Genomic DNA, 17,746 nt, shown 5'->3' on the forward strand with positions numbered 1-17,746 from the left:
AATGAGACATAAAACTTGATATCACAAGGAATAATATGAAATTTATCTGAATATAGCTTCCGGTATTCGTTTTTAAGAAATCATTGAGCAAAGTAAGTAAAGTTGCTATTTTTTAGACTGGCAATAGCGAAGGCATTTTATATTGTCTAAAAAAACTCGTATAAACACATTAACACTTATAGAATATACTATATAAAAGTAAAATAAATTTTCATAAAAATTTTTATAATGGAACACTAATGTGCTCATTAGGTTGAGCACAACTGCAGTCGGAGAACGTCCTTAACACTGACATATATCATATTGATTTTTCAGGATAAAATTAATGTTATTGACTCGCCTATACTCTAAATTCAATTCAAAATTATTTATCATTTATAGAACAAAATATTAAAATTAAATTCTAATGAACTTTTTAATTTTGAATATTATTTCTAATATACAGTTGATTTCGATTGATATTTGTGTAAACTAAGTCAACTATTAATACCAAATCACACAGACACTTCTCTCAGTATAGATCCAAGTTACTCGCGTTATTTTTGTACTTCGCGTGCAGTATGTGCATTCACTTCTCTTTTAACTCGTATAAACGCATGAGCACACACTGAGAAAAAGTATACTAAACTTTAATAAATATTTATTTGAATGGTATCAACTAAATGTTTATTTATAATAAATAAACAGTATAAATATTTACTAAAAAGTGATATTGAATCAAATTAATCGTTCATATACCAATTATAAGCATTATATTTAGTAAATATTTAGGTGGCATTATTCAAACAAATGATTTACTAAAATTTATTACAGCATAATTTTTCAGTGTACGATTCAAAGTCTTCAAAAGGAGCTCAAAATAAAACAAGAGCTCGCTCGATATTTTTTCAGAACGCGCTGTCAAGAGACAATGACCTTTTCGATTCTCTTATGGCAGCGACGAAGCAAGAGAGTCGGCTTTCGACGCAGAACCGTTCTCTCGGAAGCTAAATAAATATTCAGTCCAGAAATCCTGAACATCTAGCACGCGCTGAGTGTTTTTGAATTCAATCAGAATACGGAGGAAGAGCTTACTTTGCTTTCGCTCAGGAACAAAGACTCCATAGATGATTCAAAGGCTAATCCGAGGAACGAGGCAGTGATTTTTTGGGAAAGACTCTAACTCGAGGAGACAAAAGGATTAATAGAATAGCTGAAAGCCATTTAAGTCTGACTGAAAAAGTAAACGTAAAACTTAAGAATAACTCAGTGAGAAATACATAAATTTAACAAATGTGGCTTAACGCAGATAATATATTTTCATCGTCACTCTCAATCTTTTTCTATTTTCTACGAAATTTTCTTTTATCTTCTAACTCTTTTTATTCTCGTATCCATTTATCGTATTTGTCTAATTATAAGGCGCAATTACAAGGGTGTTATCATTTGGATATTACCGCAAAGCCACTTATTTGCGCGTAATGGAACAAACACAAGAGCGCGATTACGCAAATGGCGAATAGGGAAAGGTAGCGCATATCAAACGCGAAAGACATAAAGACAAAAAGTACGAGTAACGCGGAAAAGTATTATATGATTACAGTGTAGGAGCGCGAGCGCTGGCTTTCAAAGCAATGTCAAGGTAACGAGCGAAGCCTTCTCGTAATTACGTAGAGTCGAATGTCGCGATTACACAGAATTGTAACGCGGTCGATTAGGAGAAAGAGTCTTTGTTTACGCCGGAGGGAAAGGATTCCGGATAAAAATAGAGGCAGTACAATGAAAATGCGGAGGTTCCCATTTTCACGTTACACGTTAGGAGAGACTCCGAGTCTTTCCGCTAGATTCTGATTTATATAACGCGATATCGTGAGATTTGAATCTTCAAAATGGAATCGAGAAATCTGCAATATAACGCGATATCGTGAGATTAGAATCTTCAAAATGGAATCGAGAAATCTGCATTTGCAAAGAAAATAAAGAGGAAACGATCGGATCATTCGAAACGACTGTTTTTTCCACCGATGAGTTTTAAATACAATATATCACGCGCGAGTATATTTCCTTTTCAGAAAAAATTTCAAAATGCGCACTATTTTCCTAAACGTCTTGCATTACGTCAAATATATTTTCTCGATCTGACGCGAAGCGTGAAATGTTCTATTAATCATGAAACGAGAGCAAAATCAGATATCTTTTTTTTCTTGGCTCGTCTCACATTATCGTCCATTTCTGTCACTCCCACTGGTTCATTTTTTTACTTCATTTTATATCCAAAAGAATTCTAAATAATTCTAAAATATTCCTTAACAATTTTAATTCTTTTATACATACTGTTCTACGTAGATAAATAACGCAAAAAATTCTAATTTGCAATTCTAGAAAGCTGCTGATTGAAAAAAATAACTTAGTATTTCATTGTAATGAAATTAACATAATGATTCAATATTATATATGTTAATTTTAATGTATTCATTATCGATTATTTTTATATATATATATTATATATATATATATATTGTATATACACACATTTCATTTAGCTACCTACATAAATTGCACGCTTCACTGCAAGTATGTAATAAGTGTCTTCCTATGTGTGTGACTTATTTAGTTTCCCTGTAAAAATAACAAACTATACTGCATACGCAATAATGAATTTACATATTTACACGTGTAAGTATAGTGTCATTTTTACACACCTGAATTTACAGTGTTATCGCGATTAGTTCGTCGCTAGAACTGCAACTTAATCACATAGACCTTATCAAGAACAAACAATTACTGGATTGCAAAAAATGCAAAAGATGTGTAGGAGACGCTAATAAAGTTATCGAAGAACGATAACAATAAAGAAATGACAATGCGAGTATAAGTTTCACTGCTTCATAGTTATCAATTTAAAAAGTCTATACAGTTGTAAAAATTGCGATTTATGTATATCGCAATTTTAAAGAAAATTGCGGAGACGCGCAATCGAGAAGATTCAGAAGAAATCAGAAACGGAGTCAAGTTGTAAATTGATGCCAACCTTGAAACGGCCGTCAACGCGTTTCGCAATTGCGCGTACACGTGTGTGCGGAATTGCGTTAAACACGCTATTGCTAGTTCAACAATTGTATCATCTTGCGTAATATCGACGTATGTTGCCGTCGAATCGATCAGTAAAACAGACTTGGTCGATTCTAACGTCGACTCGTTTTAATTGCATCAATTACAATAATCGAACTTTAAACGACACTACATCACGTTCAGGTAATTGCTTAGACAATCGAATAATAATCGAGCGCTTATCCCGAGTGCTTTTTTTTCTACAAAATCATACCACGGTAGTTATGAACAATAGCGTTATAAATCATACAACGCGATCGATTCGACTTTGACGCGAGCGGAATCGATTGCATTCTTCGACGTGTAAACTCTCGTTCTAATCTACGTGACGACGATAACATTCTTTCATCGACGATCCCGCCGAAAGGTCAGGGGTTCCTCAGGACTTTGCCGATTAAGTGGTTCATTTCAGGTTACACCTGTGCGAAGCTATTTTAATCATTCGCATCTAATACAGCGCAGTACACGCTCGCCTGTTGACTAATTTTATAAATAAACTTCGGTAGGTGGATCGATCTCAATGTTGCTCATTTGCTGTTAATAAATATTATGCTTTTTATATCAGTGAGGGGATTAATGCGGATTATTTAGTTTAATTTTAAATTTTCATTGAACTGCGTATGGGTCAAGTGGTCTGTGCAAATTATCGTCTTTTTATATATATATCAATAATGTTAATTATATTTTCAAAGTTGCGTGGTCGCAAAATGTCAGAGTATCAATGTGACGAATAGTCATCGGATCACCGGATCGATTTATCGGAGCAAGCTTTATGTCTTTATCAGATCGAATTCGTTAAATCGTACACGAGTAATTTTACAATTAGACCTCTGGCCATCCGACTCGACTAACTTTGCAGACAATCGGACGACAAGATAGTTTCCTGCGCGAAGTAAACAGACGCCTCAGTTCGACAGCTCGCAAATATTATCATAACGGTAAAGTTGATATCGAACCTTTGCGAGGGAGACAATTACGTACACGCTTCTCGGTCGTTCGAAGACGTACACGTCGGCTTCATTGTGCGTTTAAAGCGCGCCAACCTTCGTCCGTGGACAATCGATCCCGATGACGAATAAAATACGACACGCTATACCAACACGCTACGCTACATCCATCGCGAATGCGAGGATGTATGCGATAGTCTCAAATGCAATGGTATCAAATGCAATAACGATTAAATGTATGAACTCGCGGATGAGTAAATATATCCTGTCAGCCGCGAAGTGTCGAGTTCACTTCCCGAATTAGAGTTCTCGGGCACGAGTTGCCGTGTCGCGCTGCAGTTTGGCGATCGATTCCGCAATTTATGATGGGAGTTACCTCGCAAATTCTCGTCAAATAACACACTCGCGCGCGCGAGTATGGCGACGTCTCGCCAATTTACTAACGGGTATTAATAGCCACCAGCCCGTACATTCCCTTGAAGCTGCAAGTATAACGGCATTGAGAAAATGAATTTCATTAATCGTTCTGCCGCCGCTTTTGATTTCGATAAATATTTATAATTCATTTACGCAGTGCACCGGAAATTAAATATTAACCGTAAAAAATATATTTCTATTTAAAATGTCAAAAATAGGTATAGAGAGAGAAATTAACAAGAATACATTTCTCATTAATATTTATCGATTCTAATGTAAAATCTGGAATAATTTCAAAGGTTTAGATGCAAGCTGATACATACGTATGTGTATAAGTTATAAATAAGAAAAGGGCAGAGATTAAAGGAAGAGAAAAAAATTAGATATAAGAAAAAGTTAATTTACCATTCTTGTAAATATCTGTGGAGCAGTGTCTGTAAAACGAAAAATATCTATCGCGATGATAAACCTGAAGATATCTGTAAATATAATTAATAAATTTAAGCCTCCTGTTCATTTACTACTGTCTCATATGTAACGTAAGAAGCGAGAAAACAGTTGATAAAAATTCTTACAAATTATATTTGAATAAAAATATTTTTCCGTAAAACAATTGCAACCAGTAGAAAAGATTTATAAAACATTGTCTTCTTGTTTTGCGGAAAAATTAAATCATATTTATTTCTATATATTATTAATTTTACTGTTTATGGTCATAGCTATTATCATAAACATAGCTCATTCGTTTTTGGCTATACATACTTTATTTCCAGATATATGGTTATTTATTAATTAATGAAATAAAAGCAGAATTTTCGGTATGTTTCACAATTCGATTGTAAGTACCGTTTCATTGAAACATATTTCTATTTTAATATATTTTATCAGAATTTTTATCGTGCATTTTCTCGCTTCTCACATATAATAATCTGAGATAGTAATGATAAGAGACCTTAAAACATATTTTAATTAGAAAGAAAAAACAAATAGAATATAGAGATTCTGGTACAAGAAACATCATTGGAGTTTATAAGATACAAACATATTCAATGTCATCAGCCTTGACAAAATTCACGACACGATTTTAGAATATCACCAATTATTGTCATTGCAGAGAATTGTCGATAACATTTTTGCGTATCTCGCACATCTTATCGAAAACTTCCACGTACAAATATGTAGACTATAGATGAAGTGCATCAATCAAGCACGAGCGATAAACAATTTCATGATATGTAAAAGGTAGACAAAGACAAGTCAATTTGGGCTTTAATTGCTTGGCCTAAATAGTATTAATCAATGACTACTGTTAGCATTGAGAATGTAGATTTACATCGATCGTTTTACTCGACCTAAGTCGATTAACTAGAGGATTTATAATGCAAGAATATATAGTCGCATTGTTCAATCAGTATTTTTTACTTACTTCCGTCATCATGTATCGCGTCATGAAATCGTAAACGTTAAGACCCAATTCCACCAATGTAAGATTAACTTCAATCTCGGTACAATTTATTCTTTCTCTCTCATCTTCTAATTCTAAAAATTAGAAAAAGATAAATAGTAAGTTCAATCAATAAAAATTAACTCTCTGTTTATCTTCTTCTAATTCTTAGTCCTGGTTCCACTATTTCAAGAATGTTGCGAGCAAGTAGTAACAGTAAGTTAAATCGAGATTAAAGTTAATCTTACATTGGTGGAATTGGGCCTTAACGTTTGGTGGAACCGACCCTTAGAATTAAGAAAAGATAAAGAGTAAATTGAACCGAGATTAAAGTTAATCTTACATTGAACCCCAATTGAACCGGGTCTAAGAATGCCGCAATCGTGAATCTCAATCGTGATCACAGAATTCAGCCATTGTAATCTTTTTCGTTCAGTCGATTCATATCGCGTGTGCATAATTGATTACCACGTGCAAACTGCACACGTCAAACATTTTCATATAAATTTACAACTTTACGTTTATAAAGTATTGGCTAGATACGGAAAAGTCGCGACACCTCGTACATATAAATCGTTCATATTTACGCTACGTTTGATGTGTCGCAACATTGAATGTGTTTGTCGTTGCGAGAAGGAGACTCGCAATGTCGATTTCATCGATAAGACACGCACGATTTCGCGTTAATCGTAAGTAAGATTGGTGATCGCCGAGTTTTTTTATTTTAATTTTGTTTCCACATTTTTTCACGCGTAATGTGTACGTGAACTCGAATGGGCAATCTTGACTTGGCTTTCTAAAGCACTGATTTTTTTCCACCCAAGGTGCATTCCATTTGATGCTCGCAATATTCTTGACATTATTTCATTCTTGTTATTCATCAAATGTTAGATAAGGATAAATGCATGCGAGCATGTGAACGCCAAATGAAATTTCAGAAGATCGATTCAAGATCGCCCATTCCATCTACGAAAGATCGCGCAACTAGGCAGATTCAACCGTAGGGAGAGCATCAGTACATAGAGACACACTATTTTTTTTTTTAATAATAAGGAAATTTTTAATATTGATTATTCTTATATTACTTTTCAACTGGAATAATATAACTAAGCGGCCAGCATTAACAAATTCCGTACTGCAAGAATCACAGCTGAACTTTGCATTTAGATCGTTTAATATTTCGCTTAGTTTAATCTTCACATTATAATATAATTATAGAATATTGTTGAAACAATTATGTTTCAAGTGTCAGCAAAAATATATAAATAAATTTCTGAATATAAAATGTTACCGTGTAATTGTTATATATAATATTCAGCAATAAAACCTCTCTTCGATATAGAAGATTGTGAAGATATATTTTGTCCGAATAATGAAACATTTAACTATTACAATTTATGTTCATATTATGGTTCATATTTTGAGAAGAACGGGACATCTCTCAGTCAACGTGTGTGATCTATAAGATAACAGCACGAGTCGAATAGAATATAAATACTTCTGAATATATTGTCAATAGTAAAAAAAAGTGCTGGAGGAGACAAATGGAATTGTAAAAACATTTATACAACGTTTTTCCTTTTATTGTTGTTATGTTGAAAGGTATTTATATTCACAGAAAGAACAGTTTTACTGAAGTATCTAAAAAAGTTAGATACAGATCTGAAAATATAATTTTGTTAGATTATCAAAATAATATTATGTAGGGCACTCAAACTGATTATCCAAAATTTTTACAATATTGCTTATCATGCTTAAGATTTCTGCGTAATTATTTTGGTCCAACAAAATTATTTTCACATCAACATCTAGCTAAATGTTTAGATATTTTAGCAAAATCGTTCTTTCCGTATTCTGTTTAGTTTGTGTTATCTTACATTGAAGAGAGCTCTTCATTGCCTAATATTATGACAATTGTAACATTTTATTCAAAAGTTTTTTTTTCCGTTTTATATTTATTTATATGATTCTGCATCTGATACTGGAAATATAACTGTCTAAATTTCAGCATTTTATAATTATATTATAACGTTATCAAGACACTGAAGCTGACTTTAATTAAAGTTCAAACATCTGTTATTTGTATTACACTGAAATCGTCATATAAATCATCGTACATCATTCTTAAAGCACTTAGATTCAATCTGGCTTCATGCTTCTGTTTACTATTTTACAATTATGCAATATTGATACAATCTTCTTCTTTATAGTAATAATTTTTATCATTTTTGTAACGTTATAAAAAATATATGTTATTTAATAATCACGATAACGCAAACAAAAATACCATGGAATACCGGTGATCCACGCGACGTGGTGGTCAAGTCACTAAAAATTGGCACAGTGTTAAAATTTTTATTGTTAATTTTTGTCGGTATTGTTAAAAAAAATTAGTGGCCCAGAGTAAATAGTCTCCCTACAGACGCACGTCTATGAACGTGTCTCGCTATTAAATATAACCATTGCTTTGCCGCGGCTATTTCCTACTCGAGATAAACGTGAGTCAAGAGGAGAAGAAAAATAGCGTGCTTTTGGCTCTCACAGCGTAGACTTTCGAAGAAAATGGATCACTTTTCACGATTTTCACCGCGACACCACGTATCGAAGCGATAACCCAATTTTGTTCTTATGTCTGCAAATTTTTTTTCCGGCAGGTGCGAATTCGTAAAGGTTGAATAAGCGACTGCTTTGCTCAAACAAATCGTGATCGAAATCCAATATCGAACAATAGAAATTAAATTAATTTGAATATGAATGGACGTTATCAATTATTTATAGCTTTGCATCATGAATAGCTAAACATACAGTACAGCAACTATGCAAAGTTTGCTTTTCTTTAATTTTAGCAGTTGATACAAAAAATTATTGCGGATGAAAAATTGAAAGTAACAAACTTTGCAAATACAGATCTTACGGAATAATTACGAAATCGCGTAATAACTGTTATCTGTCTGAATATCAGAAGTAATTATTTTTAAAGTGATGGTATTGTCGATATTACATTAGAAAATTCTTTAAATTAATTTTACAAATTTGAAAACTCTTTTACATGTTTAAAATATATGCATGAATAAAAATCTCGGGATACTCAATTAATTTAAATATAAAAAAAATTAAAAAAAATGAACAATATTAAGTGAAGATTGATTGATGAAATTAAAAACACAAATAGAAAATGATTAATTAAGATGTTCTTCGTGCCTAATAATATTTTTTGTGAATTCAATTTTTTCTTATAATAGATTATTTGTTAGCAATTAAGCCTTTTGAATTTACCATTTGTTTTCTTGATTTTTTTTAAAAAGAATTATCTGTGTCTGAATACATATTGACAAGATATAAATAATACGTTAAATCGAATCATTATCGCAAGCTGAAAATGACTCCAAAGAAAAGTTAAAACGTATTATATTAAATAAAATATAATTTTTTTACTTGTACATTTATATATTTTACTGTGTACAACCATACAATTAGTTGATTATAATTAAAAAAAAATATTTTATTTAATATTTGCATCTATTCACAAACCAATTATAGAACTGTTGATATTTGCCGGTTCTTTTTTACTGTTTTAATATTGTGAGTCGCATAACGAACTTTTCAATTAGGTATATGTATATAAATAAAAAAATCATGTATATATTTTTATACATATGTAATTTTTTTTTTCCGTTTTTAAGTTTAAGGTTTATTCGTGTATATACTTTAAATAAAAAGGTTTTCAATTCCATAAAATTCGAAGAACTTTTTAATCGTAATACTTTCTAACTGCAATATCGATCATTCCTCACGTCAGCATTTTAAAGGTCCACAACTTTCTCATCACAAATCTTTGAGACAATCTTATTAATATTTAACAGATATATAAAATATTTTATTTTTACATTTTCGTTGAGCAAGTGTCGGCTCTCAAATCGATCAAAGAATTTATAAAATTAAGTCGGTTAATGACACGTTAAAAATCTGATAAAATATAGAATGTTACAAATTCGTCAGAATAAAATTCATTGAAACGTCACATATGTAGAGTTCTGTCGCATTAACATGCTCGCAGCGATGTTACGAATTCGTCACAGATGGTTGTAGGGTTAACTGTGCCAGACATTTTAAAATCGTGCGCAATCGAAATACCGTTAAAGCCTTCAGCACGATCTGTTAAAACGCACGCGAGAAAACATAAACGTCGGTAGAAAAATTCCAAAGTTAAGCGAAAACGTTTGAAGCTGCCGTTGCTCGCGAAGAGGTTTCACAAAGAAGAATTATGAATATGTACTTACTTATATAGGGTGTCCCGTAATTTACTCGACAACACTCGTGGGCAGATAGAGCGGACTAAACTGAGTCGAAAAGTCCTCTATTGTTTTGCAATTTTCGTAATAATTAATAAGATATTGAGTACTAAAAATTGCCGAATATTGGTCTCCAATAATTTTTTTTCTCAAATATTATCAACTTTATAGAAAAACTATAAGAGACAAAAATTGTTTATTTTCTTCTCATAAAGTTCTGAGAATTTTTTCAGAATTTTTTTATATTGTATTTTTTATGTTGGTAAAACTAAGAAAATGCAGTACTAAAAAGATGATAAAAAATTCTTAGAGTTCTATGAAAAGAAAATAAATTTTTGTCTCTTGCAGTTTTTTTGTAAAATTGATAGTATTTGAGAAAAAAATTATTAAAAACCAATATTCGGCAATTTTTAGTAATTAATATCTTATTAATTATTGCAAAAATTGCAAAACAATAGAGGATTTTTCAACTCAGTTTAGTCCACTGTATCTGTCCATGAGCGTTGTCGAGTGAATTATAGGACATCTTGTATATATTAAATGTAAAATTTTCAGAGAAAACCGGAAAGCTGTAACCTTGCGATTCGAGGCTTTATTACGCAAAATGTTCGATAAATGTGCAATAACGAAGTCAGATATTGAGAATTGCTTCAGCAAGATTTCTAGATAAACCATTATGCGAGATGTACAAGATTAATTTCTAGATAAACTGTCATGCATCGCAATATCAATTGTTTCTGTATAGATTATTATAAAAATAAAATATTAATTTTAAGATTTTTATTTTGACAAAGTTCACTATATATCTTTAAATTAAAATTAACATTTTATTAAAAAAAAAAATCGATAATAAATATAATACGTATATGACAAAAAGAATTAAAGAAAGAGTTAAACTTAAGAATAAATAGCAAAATTCTCTTTATTTTATTTCAAATAAATCTTAATAAACTTAATAAAATTAAATAAAATTTAAATTTACATTTTCATAACAAAATGTTTGACTGAAAAACCGATAGATGCAAATGTGACGTCTGCTTAACTGTCCTTCTCCCTTCTTCCCCGACTTAACTAAATCTTAAATGAATTATATAATAATTTCTCAAATGTTAATAATTTAATTCAAGATTCTAGTTTTAATTGAAGAAATTAACAAGAATGTTTAGGTCTAAATTGTTTGTGTTATTAATATTAAGCATTGATTAATGAACGCGAGAAATAAAATATATACACTCAGAGTGGTACCAAAGCAACATCCAGAGAAAAGATTGCTTCGATATTTAAAGAAATTTTCTTTGCTATACAGTTAAAGAAAAAATTTTCTTTGTGAAACAATTTCGTTGATTTAAATATTATTTTTTTTAATCAAATAAAATTTATTTGATTTAAAGAAATTATGTATAAATCTAAGAAATGACATTCAAATCATGATTTCTTTAAATCAAATAAATTGTATTTGATTTAAAAAAAAATAATGTTTAAATCAAAGAAATTTTTTCACAAATCAAGGAAATTTTTTCTTTAACCGTATAGCAAAGAAAACTTCTTTAAATCAAAGCAACTTTTTTTCTAGGTGAAAGATAAAAATAATCTAAATATAAATAAGTAGTAAGAAGTATGGTCACTAAGTATATACGATTATCTTTTCATATATAGATCGCGGATAAAGTAATAATTCGATTATTCGCGACATGTACAGATAGCTAAGATACTGATTAAAATATTATACGATTGCTGTTGGTGCACGAATTTAGGGTAAATATTTGCAACACATGGCGACAGTATAAACGCGTCGATTAGCTTATGAAATAGAAACGACGAACGTGCAGGCACGTCGCTGTCGGGAATTTCAAAATTACGCGATTGTTAACTAGAGTTGCTATGGGAATAGCACGATAAAGTTTTCAGTATTCCAATTAAATAATTTATTTAAATTTAATATTCACACATACACACATACACACGCACGCATGCACGCACGCACGCACGATAAGAATGATTAATTAATAATTATCTTAATGGACGAATGATAATGCCTGCACGAATGTGTCAATTTGCACGTTTGCCTAGTTGGCCCTGCCCCTCCCCTCACTTAACCAAATCTTAATGAATAAATTATATAATAATACTAATACTATAAATTAGTGATGTCTGTAAGTAAGCGCAATCTTTCTTAAATTGAGGGCCATTTTTAGATTTAGGACAAAATCTTGCGGGCCACATAATGTCTATTTCGGTAGCGTATGTACAGGGTAACTGAAATAACGCCCACTAATCATACAGTGCTATTCCTAATAAAAGTCAAGTCGAAAAGTCCTCTACTATTTTGCAATTTTCGCAATAGTTAACGAGATATTAATTTCTAAAGATTGCCGAATAAACGGATAAAATCGATGTTTAAGACAATTTTAAGATATCTTTCCGTGTTGTTTGTGAAATATTTTGAAGACTTTTCTTAAAAAATTTTTAAAGATATCTTAAAGTTATCTTATACGTCAATTTTGCTCATTGCATAACTAAAAAAGAATATGGCGAAAATTTCAAAATAGTAGAGGACTTTTCGTCTCAGTTTTTTTATTAGGAATAACACTATAGGTATATGATTAGTGAGCGTTATTTCAGTTATAATACATCCTATATAAATATATATTAGACCAATCAAGCAAAAAATTTTGTTTTCTTTAATCAGCCACTTAGCTCAAAAGTTTCCATTTCATGCCAAAAGAACAAAAAATATTCAGATTTAGAGGTCTTAATAAATCTTAATATTTTTAAATAAAAATTTAGAAAATTTAGAAATTCTTTTGACATGAAATGGAAGCTTTTGAGTTAAGTGACCGATTAAAAAAAAAAATGTTTTTTCCTTGACAGTCTAATATAATAAATGTACTGTCAAACCTCTATAAAAGTAACTTGTCGGGATCGATGGACCTCCGTTAAAGTAAATAAATTGCATATGTACTCGACTTACTATGGGAGGTTAGGATATGACTTTTACGGAGGTTAACTTTAAGCAGGTCTGTATACATTATATACATTATCTACAGAATAAATCAGAATAGTTGAATCAGTTTTTTATCCTACGAGAAAATTATCGACTTTATACAAATACCTAATCGACTTAGCGATACAAATCAGTGAATACATCGACGTGCAAATTGTTAGTTTGAGCGCACTGAGAAAAAAAGCGCATTTTTAATCCGATTTGTATCATTAAATCAATATTTAGGTAATGTAATCAATAATTTTCTCATAGGATAAAAACTTGATTCAACTATTCTGATTCATCCTGTGTGTGTGTGTGTGTGTGTGTGTGTGTGTGTGTGTGTGTGTGTGTGTGTATTTATATATATTAAACACATATATATATGTACACAAAATAAATAGATTTTATTTAATTTATATAATTTACTATTATACTTATATAATATCGTATATATTATTATACAGAAACTGTAAAATAGAAAATATATTCTATATTTTCAGCTGTAAGCCGGCGGGCCGCGCATCACTGCTAGTATTAAACTGATTAGTAATTATTTATTTCTAATGTTAAAAGCACTGTGTCCTTAAAAAAAAATTTAATAAGGGTTATTAAATGGGTTAGTGATTAAATTACTTATTTTTAATATTAAAAGGCACTTCAGCGCCTGTAACCCTCAAAATAAGTAATTAACTATCTAATTTAATGTTTATTAAATTTCTTTAAGGATAGTGCCGTTAAAAATGTATTTAAAAAATGTCCGAGTGCGTAGACCTCGGATAACTCGACTTGGCAGGTGCGCTCACACCTGGCAAGTGAAAGATGTAGAATTTGATTTCCAGTCAACCACGTCAATATCTCTCTCGTCAATATCTCTCTCGACATGATTCACCGAAAAAGAAAAATGTTATGCTGTCGACGCGCGATCGTTTGTAAAACGTAGAGGTTGATAAGTGGAGCATCGAAAACATATACGATACTCTGCTTTGTGCCGCAACATTAAAAAGGTCAGACCTCGTTTACCACATGTTCTCGACAAAGGAAAGGAAGGATGTATGTTGTCGAACGTATCATCTCGTCGTAAATAAACTTTTAACAAAATTGAAATTTTAATGAGGATGTTCTTGATTCATTCCTTCTTCGAACGCTTATGTCGTGTCGACATCGCTCGACGATAATGTAATTCGGGAAAACGAAGTGGACTTTGGACGGTTCTACGATTCTATCTGTAGAAATCTAGATAGCTCGAGCCATTTTTGACTAATGCCTCACGTCATCTGATCCGTGTCGCGTCGGTCGTAGCGAAAAGTCGCGCTTTACTCACAGCGAATTCGGTTGCGCACTGGTGCATATTAAAGTCGTCGTACACTAATTAATCTGAGTGTAAAAGTGACATGCAAATATTTCGCATTATAAAAATACATATTTAACAATACACTATTAGATATAAAAGGAACAATGGTAACCTAATCCTTTAATATTTTAAATAATATTTTGCTATTTTCAACTTTCATGTAAGTCAAAATGTAAATTAATCCATTTCTGTGGTTAGTTTCAAAGTAAACACATCACCAAATTTAATATACTTTCTTAAATTATGATTCAACTTCAATGTTTTAGTGAAATTAACATATATTGAGTAAAATCAATGGCGCCCATAGAAATAATTAGAAATAATTCGAATTAAATATAATGTGACATTACGAATTTAGTCTACACAATAAAATGTATATATTTCATGGTTTAACTTGTTTTTATATTGAACACATATCTTTTATATGTCAATTTGTGTACGACAACTGTAGTATGCACTGAATGCGTCCGATTGAATTCGCTATCAGAAGGGAGTGTGCGGCACGTGAGGGGGTAAGTTGTTTCATTGTGGAATTAAACGCGAATCGTTATTTGATGTCTACGCAACATTGTCTCGTAGAAATATCAAGAATTAATACAGTAGTTGGCGCGCCGTCTCGAAAACATCTACGTCTCAAGGCGATGCAAGTCGAGAGACGTGGTATGAAAAAAAAAACATCAAGTTTGCATCGCTAATAACGTTGCAAACTCGAAAAACGGGAAGTTGACGATATCGTATCTCTTGTCGCACGTACAATATCGAATATAAAGTAACCGAGAAGATATTCGTTACCTCGGCTGAGAATCGAAACTGGAGTAGGTATGCCACTTGTACCAATATAGATTAACTTTAATCTCGGTTTAATTTACTTTTTATCTTCTTTTAGCTCTTCAAATAATGCCCGTTTCTACCAATGTAACTTATCTTTAATTTTAATCCAATTTATTTTTCATCTTTTTCCGAAAATTAAAAAATAAATAAAGAGTAAATCGAGATTATCAAAGATAAAGTAGATAAAATAACAAAAAAATACACACTGTACGGAAATAATAATTATTTGTTTCAAATATTTCAAAAGTTTATATATCTTCAAATCTTGTAAGCTCATCACAAATATATCAAAATGATTAAAAATATATTCTGAGCCCTAAGTTTAATACTTCAATTGAGATTATTAAATTAAACCAAATTCTATTTGCTCTTATTACATAAAATCATTTCTTCAAATAATTTTATAATATTAAAAGAAAAAACAAATTGTTGTTTTAAGTAACACATTAATGAGTTATTCTAAAATTTGTTATAAATATATTTTAAGATTATTATCAAGAAAATATTCTTTATTAAAGGTAATCGTTTAAAAGAAAGAAAGTAAATTAAGTAATCACTTTTCTTATCAAGAATATTTTTAGAATATTTTTTTCTGTGTATCATAAGGATACGCCATCATGACTTTATATAAGTGATAAATAAAAAAATATAAAACCATAAGGGGTCGAGTATGAATATATAAAGCCATAATGAATCAAATATGTATTGATAGGGGATCGAAATTAATAGTTAAAAAGTAGTGGAACAGTCATGGGCATACGGCTTATTTTGGCTTTATTGTTAGATGCAAGTCTAGAAATATGGAGAACGAAGGATTCCAGTTTGACTCCCGAGCGGCTCCATTAATTTTTCCGGTCTCTTACAGTAATAATCGATGACGTCCTTGTGACATCATTCAACCTGTTTCTTTCAGCTGAACTTGTTCGGCCACCTTTCCCCTTTTTTTTTCCACGACGAAGAAAAGAAGAGAAAAGATAAACGATGCAAAAAGTTTAACTACAAAAAATAAGACTATTATGACTTTTGTCTACGAGAATTATTAGCTGAATTTCTTGCACGCTTCACTTTTTAAAATCTTTTTTTCTCTAAAGTGAAAAAAAAAGAGGAAAGATTGTCCACTTTGGGAAAAGAAGATAAAAAAAAAACGAGCCATGTAAGAAATATGGCTAAAAAGAATAGACAGCAGTCCGATTTTGTAATGAAAGCGAACGCGTTCGAAATGTCGAGTAGCGAAAAAATGGGGATCAATTTCGCGTATTGAAGGTATTGCGATATATTCGACTCGTCCGGATTATATCGGTTTCAATGGTTCGGCCGAAAGTTACTGGCAAAAGGTTGGTCGTTTCTGCCGTATTTCGCGACATTACGCGTCAACGCAAGCATTTACCTTGAGACGCTTGAGCTTGCCGTCCCTCGCAGCGTTGTACACCACGCTCTTAAAATCCATTTTCACATACTCCGACCCGGATCACGTAGCACCGCGGCCACCCAGGCCGCCTCTTCGTTTGCGTGCGGAGCGTACACGTATTCCGTCCTCGACGTTTCAACCCCGGACAGATGACCGTTCGCGTAGCGGCCGAGCGGCGCTTCCTCCGCTTCCCACCCAGCGGTAGCGCTGGGACAAGGGAAATGTTGATGAAATCGCGTTACCACCGAATAGATTTGGTCTGCTGACGTTCGAAGCAACCCGAAGAATGAGAGGAAGACGCGCGCGGACAATCGCGTGCGGAATTCACGCGTGAGCGAAGAAGAGAACCTCGACTCCTCCAGATGACTAACGTCTGGAGTAAGTCCAGACTGTTCGGTCGCCCTCGTTCACCGTGTTTCCGTTCGGCGTACTCGTTCGCACGCCAGGTGGCGGCACCAGCCCGATTCATACGGCGCGGCGGTTCGCAAACGACTAAACACCTTGCGGTGCAGTGCCTTTTTTCAGATCTGCCAGATTTCAGACGGAACAACATACTTAGGATGCGTGGTGGAGGTGTCTGGAGGGGATGAAATTTCCTTAGGAGGAAATAGTCTCTTGCCGCTGTTTTTTTCTAAATCATTCCTTCCAATCCCCTCCACCATGTACTCTGAGTACGCTGGTCCGTCTGAAATCTGAACTGACTGTCGACCGCGCAGGATCAATCGCCAACCAGTACCAGCTGTGTGCGATTCCGATCGGTCTCTCTCTCTCTCTCTCTCTCTCTCTCTCTCTCTTCCGTTCACGATCGCGCGCCTCGTTTGTATTCGACGTCCGCGGAAACGCATGCGCCGAGCGCAGACGCATTTTGACGTCTTCGACATCATCCGCTCCTTCCTTCTCTCATGCGATTTCTCGTGACTTTCAAAGCGGGGGAGAATTTCTCCTCTCCCGCGAGAGACGTCGGTGACGGCGGTCCGGAA

General features: G+C 32.6%; 1 protein-coding gene across 1 annotated transcript in view; it reads right to left on the minus strand.

Annotated features, from left to right (window-relative positions):
• LOC108746925 (protein fem-1 homolog CG6966) overlaps positions 1-17,452 on the minus strand; it is a 39,393-nt gene extending 21,941 nt beyond the window's left edge. Inside the window, exon 1 of the mRNA XM_018484034.1 lies at positions 16,746-17,452. Coding sequence (XP_018339536.1) covers positions 16,746-16,805 — 60 coding nt within the window. The 5' untranslated portion in view covers positions 16,806-17,452. The remainder of the gene's footprint in view (positions 1-16,745) is intronic.
• Positions 17,453-17,746: the final 294 nt, after the last annotated feature.

This window comes from Trachymyrmex septentrionalis, unplaced genomic scaffold, assembly GCF_001594115.1.
Source record: "Trachymyrmex septentrionalis isolate Tsep2-gDNA-1 unplaced genomic scaffold, Tsep1.0 scaffold19, whole genome shotgun sequence".
Classification (NCBI taxonomy): Eukaryota; Metazoa; Arthropoda; class Insecta; order Hymenoptera; family Formicidae; genus Trachymyrmex; species Trachymyrmex septentrionalis.